Source organism: Prinia subflava, chromosome 4 (genome assembly GCF_021018805.1).
Source record: "Prinia subflava isolate CZ2003 ecotype Zambia chromosome 4, Cam_Psub_1.2, whole genome shotgun sequence".
In the NCBI taxonomy this organism is placed as follows: Eukaryota; Metazoa; Chordata; class Aves; order Passeriformes; family Cisticolidae; genus Prinia; species Prinia subflava.
The window spans coordinates 59753361-59773949 of NC_086250.1; the positions used below are offsets into that span (position 1 = coordinate 59753361).

The window sequence follows — 20589 nt, forward strand, 5'->3', positions numbered from 1 at the left end:
TTTTTTATATTTGGGGAGTATGAAGTGATGTGTAGGTGCTGAAATTAAATCTGATCTAATCTGCCCATAGGAAGCATGCTTAGGAAGTCACTCCTGACTTCCTCCCATTTAATGTACTGTTTAGTAACTAATTCCAAACCAGGCTTGCTGGTGAGGTATTCTGTGTGTGTCCCCTGCAGACCTGTTAAAGATCACAAACCTGAGAGTGAAATTTGTGAAGCTGCACACGCTGGGGGATAACCTGCTGGACTCCAGGATGGAGATCCGGGAGAAGTACTACTACGCCATCTACGACATGGTGGTTCGCGGGAACTGCTTCTGCTACGGGCACGCCAGCGAGTGTGCGCCCGTGGAGGGCCTGCATGAGGAGGTGGAAGGAATGGTAAATATCCACCTTTTCTGCATAGAGCTCTTCTTGTCTGTGCCTCTTTTAAATGATTTTAACGCAGATGTAAAGATGATACTGTCCCTCACCTCTGCACGCTTGATTTTCAAACAACAAAACTGTTAAAATTATTCCTCCTTGGCAAACATATCTGTCATTATTAGTATTAATCAAACACAGATCTTAGATTAGTTGATGATTGTTTTAACATTCCTTTCCTAATTATGTTAAAGAGCTGATGACACTGAAAGGTAGGAATGAAGAAAGGAAGTGTAACCTTATTAGGTCAGAGACCAATGTATGAGTTGACTTGGTTACCTTAAAACTGAAGTGGAATAGAGGCATCAAAGGTTGAAACACTTGTGAATCAAGCATAACTGTGTTTGTATTAGTTGTTACCAGCTGAGAAGTGGAGGTTGTAGCCCTAATAAACACAGACCCTGAAGGAAAACCCTGATTGCCTCCATGGTATGCTGTTGCACAAGTGCCACATCCTTTTCCCCATGATTTTTGCATGACAAGCAGTAATAGCACCCTGTTAATGGGTGAGTTATTAACTGGTTGGAGATGTGGAAGCATGTGGGGTGGTTGTGTGGGTTATCCGGGGCTGCAGGATGCTGTTGAGCCAGGCGTGCTCCATTGCCCTGTGTTTGGGTCAGTGTCTCCACCCAAGCTTTGCCTTTAATCATGGCTACAGTGCTGGTAGTGCTGGTGGTCTGTGGCAGCAGCTGTCACACAACTGTGGGTCTGCTTGGTGCTTGTTCAGTGCACAAGGCAAAGCCTGGGGCTGATGGATAAACACCATCCAAACTGGCTGCTATCTTTGCTTTGAGAACCAAGGGAGGGCTGGAAAGAGGGCACTGGGCTAGTGACCTGGTGATATAAATAGATGCATGTTAATAGCTAATTAACAGCTAATAAACAGCTAACTTTTAGTTCCAAGAGGCTTCTGTGATTATTGAGGCGGAACTGTGCTCTCCTTGTTTATTTCTGAAAGCATTTATTCAGGCACTAGTTCCAGTAAGAAAAGGACAAATTCATATGAGGACACCTGGGCAGGTGAAGGACATTCTTACAGCCCTTTATGCCTTTTCTAAATGCAGTTACATGGATTAAAGTCTGCAAAAGTATATGTCCATTATGTGCTAGCTTTTTTTTGCATTCATTGTAGAATGGTTTAGATTTTTTCCTTTTTTGTTTATAACCAACTCTTATTTTATTCTTTTTTTTCCCTCCTTTTTTTTCCAATTACAGGTTCATGGTCACTGCATGTGCAGACATAATACGAAAGGATTAAACTGTGAGCAGTGTATGGATTTCTACCATGACCTACCCTGGCGCCCCGCTGAAGGCCGCAATAGTAACGCATGCAAAAGTGAGTTGGAGTGACACGCAGAACTGGGTGCTGTGAATGTCACACGCTGCCACTTGGGCTTGTGTGTAAAATCCTGCACGTTCTTTGGTCAACACCCGTGTGTCTTTTCTGCAGAGTTGCACTCCCTCCAGGACTCTCACTCTGCTTCTGTCTTTGTCACAGAGTGCAACTGCAATGGCCACTCCAGCCAGTGCCACTTCGACATGGCAGTGTACATGACGACGGGGAACAGCAGCGGGGGCGTGTGCGACGACTGCCAGCACAACACCATGGGACACAACTGCGAGCAGTGCAAGCCCTTCTACTTCCAGCACCCCGAGAGGGACCTGCGTGACCCCGATGTCTGCGAGCGTAAGTGCAGCCTGCTCCACAGGGTGGGAATGGCTTGGGATCCCTGAGGAAAGGTGGCTGTCTTGGAGGTCCTGAGTGAGCCTGGCTAGGTTTTGTTCTCTCTTTGAGAATTCGGGAATTTACCTGGTCCTTGTGTGTCCAGCCCACGCTGTGTCTAATACTTGCAGAAGTGGCAGTTTTTCTACACAGCAGTTGAGTTCCAGTAATTCAGTGTGAGTCTTGGCCTTTATTTTCGTAGCAGTTAATAAAACACATGTGATGCTTCCTTCTTAGCCTGCAACTGTGACCCAGCTGGCTCCCAAAACGGGGGGATCTGCGACCGCTACACTGATTTCTCCACCGGCCTCATTGCCGGACAGTGCCGTTGTAAATTATTTGTCGAGGGGGAGCGTTGTGACCTCTGCAAAGAAGGTTTCTATGGCCTGAGTGCTGATGACCCAGTGGGCTGTCAGTGTGAGTAAAAACATATGTTCCTTTATGTGTGATCAAAAGCTCTTTGAGGAGCTGTTAGTGCCAGGAGAACTTGCTTTGGTGGGATGGATTTTTTTTCCCTTTTTTTCATGTTTTGGCTAAAGGGAAAACATTGCTGTAGATTTGATGTAGCTTGGAGTCCACCAGCCCTTAAAATGCAGTTCGCCATTTGATCCTTCTAGTGTGTTCAGTGGAAACAGCATAATCTTCCTTATTTCCTTTCAATTTTAAGTCTCTAGGCCAGGGAAGTTTTACTGGGATGGGTAGTGGGCAAAGAATGAAATTAATTTCTGTAATAGGGAATTCAGGGGAAACTTCAATGTATATTTTTAAGTTGAACACTGTCTAAAGTATGACTCCAGTCCTGCTTTTGACCTGACTATTTGTATTTCCCAATCCAGCTTGTGCGTGTAATCCTCTGGGTACCCACCCCGGGGGGAATCCTTGTGATTCGGAGACAGGAAACTGCTATTGTAAGCGTCTGGTGACAGGAAAGCAGTGCAATCAATGTCTGGCAAGTAGTTCACCGTCAAATAAATGAGGAGACACTGGTGTGAGGGAGGCTGGAGTGTGGGAAGCATGGAGCTGGGGGCTGGCCACTGCCTCTGACTGCCTACTAGCCCATGCCTGGCATTCAGGCTGTAAAGGGTGCCTTGGGATGTCAGGAGCCATGAGGTGTGCTGTGTTTTGGGGAGCTGGGATGCATGTCAAGGCAGACAGGAGCATCCAGTCTAGTTCCTGGGACCATAAGGAGTGAGGTATTAGGGTACCTGTGGTTGCTCTGAAAATGAGGGGTCTAGGGCAGTTCTGATGAAGTCCTTGCTGGGGTGAAAGACAAAATGATCAGGGAAACAGTGTTACTAAAAAAATTGCTTTCTAAACAGGCCATTATTTTAGGCAGGGATTATTTCATACACATACATTTCCATGTAGTGTTTATGCGTGCTGGAGTGTTATAGAAACACACTGTCAGATAACTGGATGTGTTTGTACAAACACTGAGAATCTCTTATCTAGCAGTGAACTGCATGGAAAAACCAAACAAGTCTGTCTGTCTCTCTGTCTGTCTATCCAGCAAGCAAGTTGCAGAGTAGTAGCTCTGCAAGGGCAGTGCCCTACACAAATACCTGCTGCCCCATGTGTGGTTCTCTTGCCTTTGAATGGTCAGCAGGGTGGGCGGAGAGCAGGTAGGGAGGTGGTGTTGGTGCTTTTGGGGATAGACCCACAACCAGGGGAGCAGGATTCATGGGTTGTGGGGCAGTGTGGGATAGCTTGTGCTGAGTGTCTAAAGATGTGCCTTTGGGTTAAATGAACAAGGTCTGCACCAGTTACAGTGCTGGTGATGTTGTCTCCTGCAGCCTGAGCACTGGGGCCTGAGCAATGACATGGACGGGTGTCGGCCGTGCGACTGCGACCAGGGAGGAGCACTGAACAACAAGTGAGTCTCAGCCCGGTCACTCTCCTCCACTCATTCACCCAGCTTCACATTCTTGCAACCACAGCATCCAGGGCTCAGTGTCCTCTGGGGGAGGATGTTTGAGACCCATCTTTCTGCTTCAGAAGGTGGTAGGTCTTGTTTGCAGCAAGGGTGGCAGGGGCATCCATGTCTTTTCTGTGCTGAGCAACCTCTGTTTGTGCCCAAGGTGCAAGTGAACATGTAAAACTGTTTGTCAGCCAGGATAGCAACCAGATGTGGATTAAGCTCTGTCTTGGCTGTAACCCAGGGTAGGGTCCATATCAAAGCTTTGCTGTTACAGGACGGAAGCAGGAATCAGGCAGTGACATGGACAGGCTGGTCTTGCTTTGCACCCAAATCACCCTTTGGCCAGTCTTTGTGCCCACCAGTGCTAGGGGAAGCATGCTAGCTGCGCAGTACTGCTCTGTTGCCCCAGTGGTCCTGCGTGAACTGGGATGTTGACCTAGAAGTGCGCACTGGGGAGATGAACATTTTTTAGAGAAAATTGTAGGTTTTGAATATGCATCCATCAGTATCAGCATGGAAAGTCGTGGTTTGGATGCCCTGTCAGTGGGGTGCTGGGTAGCCAGATTGCAGCTCTGACCAGAGCAGTTATCTGTGTGCTAGGTGTGTGTCCAACCCCTGGCTTGTCAACAGCAGCATGTCCTTCTGCTTTTTCTTTTTCCCCCTCTCCCCTTCCTTCCACAAACCCTTTGAAATGTCATGCTTTTGTCTGAAGACACAGAAGTTTCCCAAGGGGGTCAAAGAGCTGTTTCCCACTGAAGCCCATGGGACCGCACTGGGGGAGTGTGGGACTCGTCTTGGTGACTCCCATAGGTCGTCACAGCCCACGGACACCCCATCTGCATCAGGGATTGCCGTGGGAACGTCCCACGGGCCGCCTCTCCTGTCTGCTCCCGAGTGAATTATTAGCCCTTGGCAGCCAGCAGTGTGGATGTTAGGGATTATTTACTCCCCCGTGCTTGCTCCCTGCACACAGATGGGTTACACCACACAGCTCAGAGCAGCTCCCCCAGCACAGCTGCTTCCAGGGCTTTGGGGTAATGGCCCAGCCTGTTTCCCATGCACTCAGCCCGGTGATTGCAAAACCTTGTGGGGAGGGGAGGTGCAGCATCCTGGCAGGGGCAGGAGCAGCTGTGCTTCCCTCCAGCCGCAGGAGAGCCGCAAAGCCCAGCTCTGGCTCCTGACTGTGCTCTCTCACGTCATCGGGAGCGGGGAGCTTTGCCCTCCTCGGGGCTCCTCTCCTCATCTGCTGAATTGCTGCTTTCTGGCTCCCACTCAGGGTGTGGGATGCTGTGCCTCGCCCAAAATTCATCCCTGTGGTGTAATCCAGCTTGTGGAGTTATTGTCTCCCTGGAGGGGAAACTTCCCAGCTCCTCTTCTGGGACAGCTAAGGACCTTTTGGCATCTCAGGGTGAACATTTAAGTGGCTCTGCAACTTCAAAAACAGTTTAAGTTAAAAGCTATTCTTTGTCTGGCAGCTTAAGGAGTCTGAAGATTGTTCATGGAAACCAGAGGCATTTACTGTTAAAAAGTGTTTCTAAATCCCACTCAAATTTAAAGAAAGGTGTATTTCAGTGGACCAAAACAACTTCCTTTGAAAAAGTGTGATTGGATGTGAGCAATGTGCTCAAGGGCTCTTCATGATGCAGGGCAGACACTGAGGACAATAAAACAGCTGAGGGCAGACTGGGGATAGAGCTGTATTGAGTAAAGAAAATGGCTCTCTGTGAAAGAAGGGTGAAATCTGTGTGTCACTCTGGACAGACCTTCTGGTGATGGCCCTGACAACCATGTCACTCTTGTGCCTGTCCTACTGTAAAGCAGCCTACTCTGGCCCCCTGTGTAGCTGCTGCTGCTGACCTTTCTGGATGCTTTGCAGCAAGTGAGAGCAGCTCGACATCCTGGGACATACAGGGTCATGCATGTTCTTGCTCTGCCTGAGACCATACAAACAGATATGCTGCCTGTGTGGCTTGCAAGCTTGCAGCCAAAGGCTGCCCTTGGCTTCAGGGCAGATGTGCCTCTTGGCTATCTGGCTACTTGGCAGCAAGTAAAGATCCCAGAACTCCTGTGTCCCAGGGAACCACTGCATCTGTAGCATGAAATCCTCTTGCCATCCAAACAGAGGAAACTACTTGCAAACTGCCTACTGGAAATGGTCCTGGTCCGTGCTTGCTTCCAGCCTGAGCCTAGAAGCTGTTTTGGAAAGTGATGGTTGGGTTGAGCCAGGTCTGTACCTGTGCTACATGTTGGTAGTGCAGGTGGCCCAGCTGCAGAGCCCAGGAGCTTCTCCTGTCTGCTGTGTTCAGAAGTGCTGCTCCTCCTGTGTCATTTAAAATGTCAGGCAAAAGATAGCTCCAATACTGCCTCAGCATAGCCAAGATCTGTTGTAAATTCATTGTTCTTCCATTTTAGCTGCTCAAGTGAATCTGGCCAATGTGAATGCCGGCCCCACATGTTTGGACGTCAGTGCAACCAGGTGGAGCCTGGCTATTACTTCATTTCTCTTGATCATTACATCTACGAGGCAGAGGAAGCCAACTTGGGTCCTGTGAGTAGCAGTTTTAATGGTCTGGAGTGTCTGGAGAGGTGTGGGAAAGTTGTTTCACCAGTTGACTCTTGGAAGCGTATTTTATACCCTGTGTGTTTTGCAATTAAAATGTGGAAAACACAAAACTGAAATGTATCAGAAAACCATTAACCTGTAGCTTTTCAATCTTAGTATCAATGAAAAATGGAGTAATTGAGAGGGTGAGGGAATTGCAATTTTTCTTTTTAAACCTGTTTTTTTGATCATGAGCGTACAGTTAGTTTTCTGTCACCATCCCTCTCTGTACCCCACTGCATATGTACCCACCACATCCATTTCTCTTATCTGAAGAGAGGTGGAACACAGACACTGGCTCTTCTTTGGTGCCACTTCACTGGGAGTGAACAAGGTACACATTTAAGCACATTGCCACAGTTTTTATAGTTTCTGTACATCAGTAACATATCTTTTATTAATGACTAAAATCATAGGTTGTGCAAAAAACTGTTTTTAAGTGAGGTTGCTTCTAGCTTGTTTTGCCTGCTGGCATGGTACAACAGGGTCTCTGGCTCTTTCTGTTGCCCATCACACAGCCTTGCTTTCAATTAATTAACAGCAGCTAGGTGATTATATCAATCACTTTTACCTCCAGCAAGGAGCCAGAGAGATGGAAATAATGATTTCTCTAAAGGAGCAGATCCTTGTCTGGCTACAATCAGGGCACTTGGTGCCACAATTTATTTATTTTGATCAAAATGCAGCCACTTTGCAGTTTCAGCCAGGGCAGAGGATTTTTGCTCTCAGATAACTGCAGAAAGGGAAGACAGCACAGAGCAGTTGTACCACAGCAGAGGGCACATGAGCTGGCACAGGGTTTTTGGTGGATTTGTGTCTGCCCAGCCGGAGATGTGGTACCCGAGGCCCTTCCAAGGCTCAGGGATGGAGGAGCCCAACACAAAATTCCACCCTGCCAAACAGAGCAAGGGGATGTGCTGCTGGTTTGCCTTTTGAAACCTTCAGAACAAACAATTAAAAAAACCAGCGATATTGAAAAGCTTTTTCACAAATCTGCTGATAGAATAAACCCCTGAATTCCCAGGTAGAGGCCCAACACAAGACAGAATGCAGTGGCACAGAGTTGCAGGGTTTGACAGGCAGTGCCAAGACCCTGAGCTCCTACAGCTGCACCCCCTTGCTCACGTCCTGCCTGCCATCCTTTCCGGGGAGCTCTGACCTTTGTGAAAAGCCAAAGGCTAATAACTTACAGCCAGGCTCTGTTCAAAGAGTGTGAGAATACATGGGGGGACATCCTGAAGTGATATGTGTATATACATAGACATTTCCTTGCATTTTATCCCTTTCTACTGAAGCAGCTTCCTTAGGAATGCACAGGATGTTGTTCTATGGAGAGAACTATTTGTGGATACAGATACATTTGAAACAGGAAATTTGAGCACCACGTTTCTATTTTGTTACCCTTTTCCTCTTCTTTGCTTCATATAAAAAACATTAAAAACCTGACACCTCAGACTGAAAAGGGTGACCATGTGTTGATTTGGCTATTAAACATCTATGAATGATTAGGATCTCTGTTCTTTAGTGACACCCTGCTCATTAAAGCCATGATCTGCTTTTCCAGTGTGTTTTTGAGCAACAGTTTGGTTTGAAACAGCTTAGTATAGTCAGGAAGCAATTAGCATTCAGATTTGGGTGGTTAATGTGCCACTGCAGTAAATCCTGCTGCTTGCTACAAGTACAATGTGGAAATCTGTATGGTGAATGAGATGTCATAGCTGAATTAGTTACTCACAGCAAGTTTTCAAGTTTAATTCTGCACCATAGCAGAGAAATAAATGAAGAATTGTGCAGTCTTTTTTTGCTTTATCTCTCTCTCATTTGTTATGTTGTTAAGTGAAAGGGCAATGGTGTGCACACGCATGGATTTAAAGGAGAATTTGTGTCGGCTGGGATGCAAACAGTGGATACTGCAATCCTGAAGTCATCCACCAGCAGAACCCCACATTTCATGTACTCCTGTGGGACTTGCAAATTTAATGGATTGGTATTGAAATGTCTGTTCCCTGTTTTGTAGGGAGTGAACATCATAGAGCGCCAGTACACGCCAGAGCGCACACCGTCATGGACAGGCATAGGGTTTGTGAGAGTCCCTGAGGGGGCCTACCTGGAATTCCACATTGACAACATCCCCTACTCCATGGAGTATGATGTTCTGATCCGCTACGAGCCTCAGGTGGGTGTGTGAGTGTGGGCATTGCTGCCTCCCTGCAGGTGCACACCTCACGTGAGCCTGGCGCTTTAGGGAGTCACCAGCACTCAAAGACAAGGACAGATGCTCAGTTAAATATCTGAGATGTATGAAAATCCAAAGTGACGTTGACTGTTTATAGTACAATTTGCTTTAGAGTTTGTTTCACTATTGCATTGTCAGCACCTGTTTAATGAGCAAATTAAAAAGCGACAAGTCCCATCAGGACAGATTAGACAGTTTGGTACTGGCCAGATGGGCATCATTCAAGCAGCTGGCTTAGATAATTCACAGAGTGAAGGGAAAGAGCAAAATCCCTCCATCTCCTTGCCTAGAGTTTGGCAGCAACTAAGTGCAGTGAATACTCGGATGCAGGACCCAGAGGTGAGGGGAGAGGAGGTCACCAAACCTCCTGGTGATGCCATAATGCCAGTGGGGCTGCTGGCCACCTGCTCCTTGCTCTCAGCCCACATCTGCAGCTGGTAGATGTCCCATTGATACTGTAGTCCCATCCTCCCTGAAGCACAGTGACCACCCAGTCTGTGTTCACACTCTTCCTGGCCTGAGCTCTGGATGCTTCCAGGAGTTTATGATTATTACTTGATACTGATAAGCCTTTTTTTTTCCCTAGTTGCCTGATCAGTGGGAAAAAGCTGTGATCAATGTCTCGCGCCCAGGCAAGATTTCCACAGGTAGCCGGTGTGGCAACACAGTTCCTGATGATGATAATCAAGTGGTCTCGCTGTCACCTGGATCCAGGTTGGTATAAGTGCATGGGCAAAAGGAGAGAAGGAAAAATAGAAATTGAAGTACAGTAATGTCACATTCTGAGTTTGCTGTAACCTCTATGAAAATAGGTGAAAATTAATTTCCAATGGGTTATAATAACCACATTTAGTAGTGTGTCTGTAGACTCAAAGCTTTTAAGTTTATTCTCATTTTCTGATGCAGTTTGTTCACTGAGTAGAGGGAGGGGGAGGTGTTTACACAGCCTGTGAGTTGAACACTGGTTTCACTCTTTACCTTGCTGATAACCTTTTCCGGTTCTGACTTCCACAAGCCTCCAAACTGCCTCTCTCACATGGCAGCCTTTGTTCTGTTGGGTCTTGGCTGCTCTCTGTTATCTTGATTGCTTTATAGGGGCACCTGAAACGCTTTATGGTGCCGCACGTTTGAAGTAAGGCGTGTTTGCTGTTCCTCGTTCAGGTACGTTGTTCTCCCGCGGCCCGTGTGCTTCGAGAAGGGGCTGAACTACACCATCCGCCTGGAGCTGCCCCAGTACTCCTCGGTGGACACGGAGACAGAGAACCCCTACACACTCATTGACTCTGTGAGCAGAATTTATTTCAGGGACGCTCTTAAAAGCCTGGAAGTTTGCATCTCCCCTGGCATGTGTCTGTGTAAATTCAAAGTGTTTTGCAGTGTTGTTCCGTACAGCTGAAGTCAGATTTCAACTGACTGATGTAATGCAGCACAGGTTTCTTCAAAATTTCCTCAAAGTATGTGGGTTGTTTTTCTCCTAAGAGGCTTTTGAGGTATTTTGCAGGATTGTACCTAGTCACAGAACTATAGTTTCTTTGGGGAGGCTGAAGTATGTCATGCAGGTCAAGTGTCAGTCTTCTTCTTTAGAATGAATAGAATTTGGTAGATCTGGTAAGAATTTGTCAGACACCAGAAGCATTCCACCAAAACAAGAGAAATACTGTCTTTACCTTCCAAATTCTGCCTGGCTGTTTGCTTTTCAGCCAAAGAAAAGTTAAAACCTTGGATAATACAGAATTTTCACTATTTTGGTGGAGGCTATTTATAAGTAGTGACACTTTCTCATTGCAAAATTGTTTTGTAGCTTGTTCTCATGCCATACTGCAAATCGCTGGACATATTCACAGTGGGAGGCTCAGGCGAAGACGTGGTCACGAACAGTGCTTGGGAAACTTTCCAAAGATACCGGTGTTTGGAAAACAGCAGGAGTGTTGTGAAAACTCCCATGACAGATGTCTGCAAGAACATAATATTCAGCATTTCTGCACTACTGCATGAGACTGCATTGTGTGCGTAATCATCTGCATGTAGGGCAAACTGTGCCTGGGAGCTGGATGGCGCTTGCAGGCGTTTTGCATGGGGAAGGCGTGTACGTGGGATGAGGCAGGGGATTTGTGTCTTTGCCACGGTACTCACTCTCTCCAATGTTTTTCTCTGCCCAGCATGCCAGTGTGACCCGCAGGGCTCGCTGAGTTCGGTGTGTGACCCCAATGGAGGACAGTGCCAGTGTCGTCCCAACGTTGTTGGAAGACAGTGTGACAGATGTGCCCCTGGCACCTTTGGGTTTGGGCCAAGTGGATGCCGACGTATGTGAAACCCTTAGCTCTGGGCTGTGCTGTGGTTGGGGCCCTGAGTTCATGGCTTGCCATGGAAACTCAGCCCCTTTCTCCCTCTCCTTGCAGCGTGTGAGTGCCACGTCCGAGGCTCTTACAACGCCTTCTGCGACGTGGAGACGGGCCAGTGCCACTGCTTCCCTGGAGTGTACGGGCGGCAGTGCGACCGCTGCCTGCCCAGCTTCTGGGGCTTCCCCAGCTGCCAGCCCTGCCACTGCAATGGCCACGCTGACGACTGCAACCCCTACACCGGGGAGTGCCTGAGCTGCCGGGACCACACCGCCGGGCACAACTGTGAGAGGTACGGCACGTGTGCCCCTTCTCCAGCCCCTCTCCTTCCCCACAGCAGGGTGGCACAGCAGCTGTTCCCTCTGCTGCTGGAGCTCAGGCAGGTGGTAAGCCACAGGGAAAGTCCCTGGGCCTGGGGAGTCAGAGAAGCGCTTGTGGTCCTGGAGATGGATGGCAGTGGGGATCCCCTTTTCCCTGCCTGCAGCCTTGCACCTCACAGCAGTGCCTGCATAAGTGACCAAGAGCATGTTACAGGACCCCAGGCCTTTAGTGAGCCATTGCAAGCCTTCTGAGAGGCCTTGCAGTGGCAGGGCTGCCATCCAACCTTGGGTCTGCTGCTCCTATCCCAGTGTAAACCAGGCAAATTTGTGTCTGTGGACACAGCTGCTAGGAGCATGAGTGGTAAGGGAGAGCCATAAGGCTGTTTGTGCCCTTTGCTTCTTCACAGTGGTAGGAAATCTGAGCTTAGTTACTGCAAGGCTGCAGTGTGCCTGCCTGCAGTCCCTGCATGCTGTGTACCGTGTTGTGCAGATGCCAGGCTGGCTACTATGGAGACCCCATCCTGGGCTCAGGTGACCACTGCCGCCCCTGCCCTTGCCCTGACGGCCCCGAGAGTGGACGCCAGTTTGCCAGTGGCTGTTACCAGGATCCAATCACGCTGCAAGTCGTGTGTGTCTGCAGCGTGGGATACATAGGTACTTGGTGGGAGTGTGGAGGGGTGGCTGGTGGGGTTGAACCTCTCAGGGAGAGGGTATGTTCATATGGGTTAGATGTGACCACAGCACCAGCATCAGTGGGTTGTTGCTGGGGGTTGCCTCACTTGGAAGTTGTCAGGGCAGAGTGGCTTGTGTGGGTGATGCCAGCACGGCCATGAACCTCATCTCCAGCAGTGTGGTGAAGGATGACCAGTGGACAGGACAGCACTGGAACCGAGGGGATGAGCAGTGTGCCTTGGTGCCCTGGGCGGCACCATCCATGCTCTGCACCAAGTTGCCATGGTCTCACCAAGTGCTGTCTCTGTTTGTTTAAACACGATCCAGTTAATGCCTGCCCACTACTGGTCCTTACTGCCTTGCTGATGACGGGGCTGTGCACCAGGAGCCGTGGTGGCAGTTCCCACTGTGCCTGTTTGTTCTAACAGGCAGTCGATGTGATGAATGCGCGTCTGGCTTCTTCGGGAGCCCCGACGAGGTTGGCGGCGCCTGCCAGCCGTGCCAGTGCAACAACAACATCGACACCACCGACCCCGAGGCCTGCGACAAGAGGAGCGGAGCGTGCGTGAAGTGCCTGTATCACACCGAGGGGGAAAACTGCCACCTCTGCAGGGAGGGCTACTACGGCAGTGCCCTGCAGCAGGACTGCAGGAGTGAGTGAAGACACCAGCACCAGCCTTGTCGGGGGCACCAGTGGACACCTAAACACTTTTTACCTGGGAGCATTTGGGGTGGAGGAGAAACCTAATAACTTCCAGCTGGAGTTGCCTGCAGCTGCCCTGCAGCTGGGTGGGGATCCTGGCTCCCTCCTTGAGAGGGAGGACACAGACAACATTTACATTTGCTGAAAGGAAGAGGATTTTGCAGGAGGGGGGCTGTTTACCCTCTTGATACTGGTCTCTGTTAATCTCTTCTCCAGAGATGGTGGTGGGGGGAGGGTTTGGCTTTTGTTTACACCAGGTTCCTGCAGGTGTGGTTGGGCAGTGGGAATGAGGGCCATGACAGGAAGCTGAAATGGGTGGGGGGGGCAGACCCACCTCTCCTGTGGCATCAGGCACAGCCCAGCAGGACAGGTGGGTCACTGAGCACATGAACTCGCTGTTAGCCAGTTGGCCACTTCAAGCTGATCTGCCACCACAGCTGACTGACAAGAGCTGGGCAGAGCTGGGCTTTGGTTGCATAGAGGGAGGAATGGAGAAAGAGCAGGGAGGAATGGAGAAGAGCAGGGAGGAATGGAGAAGAGCAGGGAGGGCTGGGTGGGCTGCTTGACTGAGGGACCTCTGTGGCCTTCTGTGTGCTGGGGCAGAAGCTATAGAGTTGGCCAGCCATGGGACATGAGGATGGCTCTAGAGAAGTGCTGGGTGTCATTCAGTGTTGGGTCAGCCAGGCCTGGCCACTGGCATTGGGACATGCCAGGATCTGCCCACACCTCTGCAGACTCTGAGAACAAGCTAGATGTGAAGCTGGGGCAGTCTGGTAGCGGGGGGCAGGTTGACATGGAGGTGCCATGCTCTTTCCCTCACAGAGTGCGTCTGCAACCACCTGGGCACCGTCCGGGAGGACTGCGAGGGCTCGGGGCAGTGCCGCTGTGAGGCGGCCACGGGGCAGTGCCGCTGCCTGCCCAACGTGGTGGGGCTGACGTGTGACCGCTGTGCCCCGCACACGTGGCGGCTGGCCAGCGGCGCCGGCTGCGAGCCCTGCGACTGCGACCCCGCGCGCTCCCTCGGCCCCGCCTGCAACGAGGTGAGGGGCACGGGCACGGGCCCGGGGCTTGGCCTCTGCTCTGGGGCAGGGCTGAGCTGCTGAGGGGCTCGCATCTGCTGATGGGTTTGTTTCTTGGCGTTGGCAGTTCACAGGGCAGTGCCACTGCATGCCGGGTTTCGGAGGCCGGACCTGCCGGGAGTGCCAGGAGCTCTTCTGGGGTGACCCAAGCGTGGAGTGCTTAGGTGAGTCCAACGCTGGTGCCTGATCCACCTGCTCCTTTTGGAAATGTCTGTGTGGCTGGGCACACCATCACACCCCAGTTCACTGGGACACCCCTGCCAGAAGCAGCCCGCTCGAGCCTTGGAAAAGAGGGAAAAAGGCATGGTGGGGTCTACCCTGGGGTTCTGGTGCCTTGTGGGATGGGACATGTGGCAGGAGCCCAGCCCTGTGCTTATCTGTGTTTTTCTTGCCTGACCTTTATTTAGAAACAAACCTCTCTGTTAAGAAGCAATTCCTTCTTAAGGGTAGGGTTGTAGTGCTGTCAGGTAAGCCAGCATGATAAGAAAACATATCACAAGCATTTGAGTTTGAGAATTGGTCTGGAAACTAGTTTCCTTTGCCTTTCAATTGTATGTAGCTGAAGAACACTGTGTCTTGTGTCTTCTTATGGAGACTGGAGGTTTTTTATTTAGTAGGAGACTAGTCTTATATTTGAGGGGAAAATAAGGGAGAAAGCAGAGACTATGCAGTGGGTTAGCCGTAGCTACATGCTGCAGAACAGAGCACCATGAAGTAGGTTGTTTAGAAAACTGTCCTTTCATTATAAACAAGTCTGTTCATTAGCTGGAAAAGAAACTTCAAACATTGTCCAGACCAGAACAAACTTGTATCTCTGATCTGTTCAAATAGGAGCCTTTGCCAGGAGGGTTTGCAATAGATTAAGGTATTTTTTCCTGCAGGGAGGAATGTGCTTGCTGTGGTCTTTAATAAATCCCTTACAATAGTGATACCTTAGAGCCCATTATCTTGGTAGATAGGCAGGTCACAGCTACTTGGTTACTGCAGCAGATGAAAGGACTGGGGAATTGTCCCAGTTCCTGAGTACATATTGGGTTTCTTGGGGGAAAGGCTGCCTTTCCAGAGGCTGTGTGTGTTCTGACATGGTAAGGGGTGTGCTGACCCTGCTGGCTCCAGGGCAGGGATTGTCTCTTGCTATCAGTTGTCTCCATCAGGATTTATTGATGGAGTCCATCTGCATACCTTATCAGCAGGATTTTGCAGCATACCATAATTTCTGATCTCTTGTGGAGTTTCTGCTGTCTTTTGAACATGTGAAAACCTGTTTTAATGTTTCTGAAGTAAAGAGAGAATATATTCATCAGAGCCTGTTCTTAGCGTGCAAGAGGAGTACACTCCCCTTCCAGCCTGCCATCCCTTCTGTGTCCCAGTGATAGAGGAGACTCCCTTGGGTGGAAAGGCAGATTTTCCATCATGATTACACCAGCAGGAGATCTGTGTGGCAGCTGGGGAGAGCTGCTGCCCAGGGCTGAGCAGAGGCAGCCTGCGGTGTGATGCTCTGGACAGGCTCCAAGCGTGTGCTCGCTGGTGGAACACATCCAGCTGGGTGCTGCTGCAGACACCCCCGGTGTGCTGGGGTCAGAGCCTCCTCCTGTCTCCTATCTTTCCTTGGCAAGAAGACAATTGACTTCTCAGCCCTCATTTAGCCCCAGGGAGTGAGTGGTGATGTTCAGGCTGGCAGACCTGCAGCTGCTGCATGGGCAGGTAGCAGTTCTCAGGGGTAAGCAGGTTGCAAGCAAACTGGAAAACTGTGCTGTTTAAGGATCAGTGTCCCTGGAAAATAGCTGAGATCTGGCCTGCAGCCAAAGTGAAGCTGGAACTGGGACAAGGCTTTGTCACAAATACATCTGCTCCAGTTGCAGGGAACTTGTGGAGTCCTGCCATGGCATTTGCCACCTGGCGTGTTCTTGCTGGCCCAAACAGCCAGTATGGCCACATTTTGTGCTGCATTCAGGAGCAAAATAGAAACCAGTGTGGATGGAGAAGAGCAAAAACTCTGAACCATGTGAGTGTGGACACAGTCTTCACCAAGCTGATGCAGAGGTGTGGATGTTGCTCACAAGGATTCCAGCGTGGGATCCTCCACTCTAGGGCAAGTGGCTTCTACTCAAGGTGGGAAACCAGAGGGTGAATCAGTTACTCCAAGGATGGCAATGTGTGATCTCTTCATGGGAGGTCATCCGGTTTTTGGAATCAGGAAACACAAGCTCCTGATGAGAAATGGGGACCACACTGCTCATGTTGCTTTGACAACTTTTACAATACTAAAACCCCCCAAGTGCCTGCAAATAAGCTCTGGACATAGCTGTGTGGAGGTGTGCAAAATGGCCCATCTAGGACAGGCTGGGGGGTGCAGCTCTCCAGGGGTTCTTGGGCACTTGCAGCAGCAGTGAGCTGTAGATGTGGCCCAGGGTCTCAGTACACTCCACTGGAAACCAGACTCTAGGGAACTCTTTCCTGCCATCCCCATTGCCAGCTGCTGCCTGTGATGTCTTTTTTAGAAACCTTGGTAAGATCAGACGTGGTAAGCAGAAGCCAGGGAAGGCAGGTTTTTTGTACCTGGTCTAGGTGCTTTGATTTGCAGTCTCTGCCCTCTGCTGTGGAGAGAAAGTGTCATCCAATGTCTCCTCGTTGTGTGTTCTCAGAGATCACACTGGCACCACACCGCTGGGCAAGCTGAGGTGGGTGCCTGTATTTGGGCAGCATCTTGAACCCACAAATGTGCACTGGAGATCACACAGAGACTGTGGGCTGGGTCTTCAGAGACTACTTACTCCCTGTGCTTTGAAAAAGCACTACATTCTCTCACTGCGTTTAACATAATGCCTGAAACAAGCACAGTGGAGCCAGAGAGGATGAAGAAGAGCCCAGCATGTCTCTCTTGGCCTCATGCAAGTCCCTGGGAGGATTACAGTGGGCAGGAGCTGTGCTGTGAGCATCACCTGCTCTGGGGCAGTGCCAGCCCTTGGCAGGACTCTTCTGCCATAGCTCCAGCCTCGAGCTGTCTGCAGTTCTGCATGAGCTTGCATGTGAACGTGTGTGTGCATAAAAATCCTCCCTAAGGCAGTAAATAATAGCACTTCAGAGTTCATCAAATTCAGGTCTCCCAGGCATTCTGCTGGAGCCTTTCCAAAGCCTGGCAACTAAAGTGCAGGACTCGGCATGCTGAGTTCTGCACCAGCTTCAACCCACAAACCACGTCTCCAGAGAAGGCTCCAGGCTCCTGGGAAGCCTGAGGTGTGGAGTGGCTGCAGATGGAGCTCAAACAATGCCTTTGCACAGTAGATAAAGTTTATGCTTCATCTAATATGAAGGAGATGACAATTTTACTGTTGTTACTTTTGTAATAAATTGAATAAGCAGACCAGAGTGCAGTTAGGAGGTACTGTGTGAGTTTGGCAGTTAGGTGGTGTTGCTGTAGCCCCTTCACAAGAAGCATGTCCTGTGTTGGACATGAGTATCAAGTCCTCTCACAAACTCATAGGATTTAATTGAACTACAATGAAAAAAAGTCATGGTTTTTTTTGTCAAATGCACTGCATACATTGACAAGAAAGTTGTTTCTCCCAGTTTTTAGTCTTTGTCATGTGGCCGGTGTAGAAACAGCTGTTCACTGAAAATTACCCAATTGCAATTTAAGAATAAGTTTTCTAATCTTAAAATTTAACACCTGGATCTAAACTAGTCACATAGGCTGCTTTTATAGGAGGTGTTTTTGGTGTTGAGAGAAGGCTACCAGATGTCTTGTTTCCTTCTGTGAGAAGTGTCTAAAGGAAGTCAGACAAATTCTATACTAAAGAAAATATAATTTTCACTTTGAGTTTCATAATTTTAATTAACCTAGGGTCATAAAATATTGTAATGTGTGTTGATTGTTTCCAGAAAACTATCCTTTTGGCAATGTCTGCTAACATGTTAAAATGTAGCAAAACTCCAGTAATTTTAGGCTGGGATCTTATCTTGACATTCCTACTGAAAATCATAATGCTGAGGAGTTAGCACTATGCTTGCAGGGTAACTTGAATCAATAGCTGATTATCCAGAAGAAATTTGCTAGCTCTGCAAAACTTTCAACCTTACAAATTGTTGAATGGTTTTCTTATCACAGTGCCTCACTACCACTGGGAAATGATGCCAGGAAATCATGTTTGAACAAAACCTTTGTGCTTTTTCTGTGGAGGAGTTAAACATTTGATGCTCGCCGCCCTCAGTCTCAAGCAGTAAAAAAATATTTCTGGAAAAATTATTTCTATTAGGTGTAGGATGATGTATAACACTTGTTTTTTCTTTTCTACTGGGCATCCCCCAGTAAGGAATTGAACACTGATATTGGTCTTCATAAAGTCCATTAGGTATCCATTTTATCACCTCTGCTGTAGCATCAAGTGCTCTGACACACCTGAGTTTAAATTAAGTGTTGTGCAAATATACTGCATATTGAATTACAGTAGTTTAAATGAAAGCAAGTTCTAAATATTTAAAATCAGAGGAAAAGATAGCAGAGCTGTCGGAGTAGGTGAAAGACAAAGCAATTCATAGATCGTTTTGAGCTTAAAGCAAACCTCTCAAGCTAGTTATTTGGTTCTTTTGGATTTCTTCTCTTGGGTTTTTACATGACTGCATTTGGTATACGTGTTTGAGTGTTACTTCTACCCTTAGGATCAGGAGAAAAGGAGAAAGAGAAATGCACTGATGAAGGTGATACAAAAATTGCCCATGGATATTCAGTGTGTGCGTGCACATACATGCACATGCATTTGTAAACAAATACAGCTACTATCCTTTATACTCATAACCTGCTAATCAGCAGATCTTGACTAAAGAATTTGGCCAAAACTTTTCCTGTCAAAAATATGATTTCCCTGAAGTTGAAGTATGCCACAGAATGAGCTGATTGAGTTACACACTCAATTAAAGAAAACAATACACCCAGTTCCAAAATGACATTTCAAAACAGAAACCTATTGTTTAATTTAGTAAATGCTCCTTTGAAAACCCTTAGGCCAATGATTTCAAAAGGCTTCTTTTCCTCCACTGTGTTTTCCATGGGAGGTGCTGCAATGTCCTGCTCCGCTTGCAGATTTGAACACAGATTTTCAATGCAAGCAGCCGTGTCTGCATTAACTTCCAGCCCTTCAGCTTGGCTTTGGGCCATCTGTCTGCATGAAGGGAGACTAATCAACCATTTGTCTTGAAGGCATTTCCAACTTGAAGTGGTCAAGGCATCCAAGTATCTTGAAGTAAACTCAACATCTGTTTGACTTTGCAGTGCAAAATGAACTGGTTTCCCGGTTTCTTGTCATGTAAGCACAGGGAAGCCACAGAGAAGGACTTTGTCTTTCCCTACACTACGAATACTATGATAAGAGTATAAAGCTGTTGGTAGCTAGTGAGCCACATCTGAAACATTTCTGCATCCCTAGATGTGCCTGTGTGTTTCTTGTTCTTGAAAAAGTTTAGATTAACCAGACACACACTAACATTGCATGTATTGTATTACTCAGGTCTTACATCAGACTTAGGAGTGTGCGGGTTGGAGCTAAAATCTCCTGAGCAAAGCAGTACTTTAAAGGTTGTGTTTGAGTTAGCCTGTTTGGGTACAATAGAAGCAAAACTGCTGTAACAGCAATCTCAGTACTGGACTGCTTCTGAGTCACACAATGGCCATAGGAATAGTTGGACAAAACAAAGGAGGTGTTGGAGGAACAAGAACTTTGCTGTGGCTGGAAGTGATGGTGGGGTACTTTGGTCAAACACAATACTGGACATGAAGTGCTGGATGGTTCTGACATGGTGTTTGCTCTGTTTCTGGCAGTGATAGAAATCAAGGTATCTGGTATTCACATCCCGCTTCATTGGCAGTGATAATTAAATGTCACAGGATTTTTTTTTGGTCCCTGTGCACCCACCATCATGAATGATGGATGCATAACTCATCATGGAAGTTGTTCTTCCATGAGCTGTTTGCCAATCCTGTACCAATCTTTTCCAGTCTGTGCCAGCTTGGAGAGCCTTCTTTCCTTTCACATACATCATGCCACTGTCACTGTGCTTTTGCTCCTTTAGGATGAAGTCATGTCCTTCAGTCAAAGAGACTGAAGCCAGTGGCTTCTTGGCACGCAGGCATTGCCTGAGGCAGAGGTGAAAGCTGGCACTGAGCAATTTGCCTGGTGGACTGCAGTGTTCAAGGTGCTCCTCGCTAGAAGGCTTTCCATGATCTTGGCTTGGGCTTGCTTTCCTTCTCTTGAGAACTGGCCACAGCTGAATTGAGCAGAGGGTTTGATCCCCACCATGGCATAAATGGAAGGTGCTCTTCTTCAGTGGCCTTGAATGTGCTCCTTGCTGGGGTGTAAAATGCCTGGTGGTGGTGTCCAGGGCAAAAGGTCCAGGACCCATCCACTAGAGGTGTTAGAGATGGTTAGGGGTGAAAGCTGGCGTGGTCCTGTATGGTTAATGTCTTGGGAAGATAATGAGGAAGAGCAATATGAAACCAGCACTTTTGAAAGCCGTTTTATGTACGTCTCATTCAGGGTACTGAGTCCCCTAATACAGAGCCAGGACTGCCTGCTTCTG

The 20589-nt window shown here is 48.4% G+C and overlaps 1 protein-coding gene across 1 annotated transcript in view; it reads left to right on the top strand.

Moving 5' to 3' along the window:
- The window catches only part of LAMB1 (laminin subunit beta 1), a 42377-nt gene that overhangs the window by 8332 nt on the left and 13456 nt on the right, over positions 1 to 20589 (top strand). Inside the window, exons 7-23 of the mRNA XM_063396863.1 lie at positions 180 to 382; positions 1640 to 1760; positions 1923 to 2111; positions 2385 to 2564; positions 2984 to 3096; positions 3941 to 4020; positions 6478 to 6613; positions 8685 to 8843; positions 9490 to 9617; positions 10065 to 10188; positions 10705 to 10909; positions 11063 to 11206; positions 11303 to 11534; positions 12053 to 12216; positions 12663 to 12887; positions 13760 to 13977; positions 14084 to 14180. Of these exons, the coding sequence (XP_063252933.1) occupies positions 180 to 382; positions 1640 to 1760; positions 1923 to 2111; positions 2385 to 2564; positions 2984 to 3096; positions 3941 to 4020; positions 6478 to 6613; positions 8685 to 8843; positions 9490 to 9617; positions 10065 to 10188; positions 10705 to 10909; positions 11063 to 11206; positions 11303 to 11534; positions 12053 to 12216; positions 12663 to 12887; positions 13760 to 13977; positions 14084 to 14180 (2718 nt within the window). The remainder of the gene's footprint in view (positions 1 to 179; positions 383 to 1639; positions 1761 to 1922; positions 2112 to 2384; positions 2565 to 2983; positions 3097 to 3940; positions 4021 to 6477; positions 6614 to 8684; positions 8844 to 9489; positions 9618 to 10064; positions 10189 to 10704; positions 10910 to 11062; positions 11207 to 11302; positions 11535 to 12052; positions 12217 to 12662; positions 12888 to 13759; positions 13978 to 14083; positions 14181 to 20589) is intronic.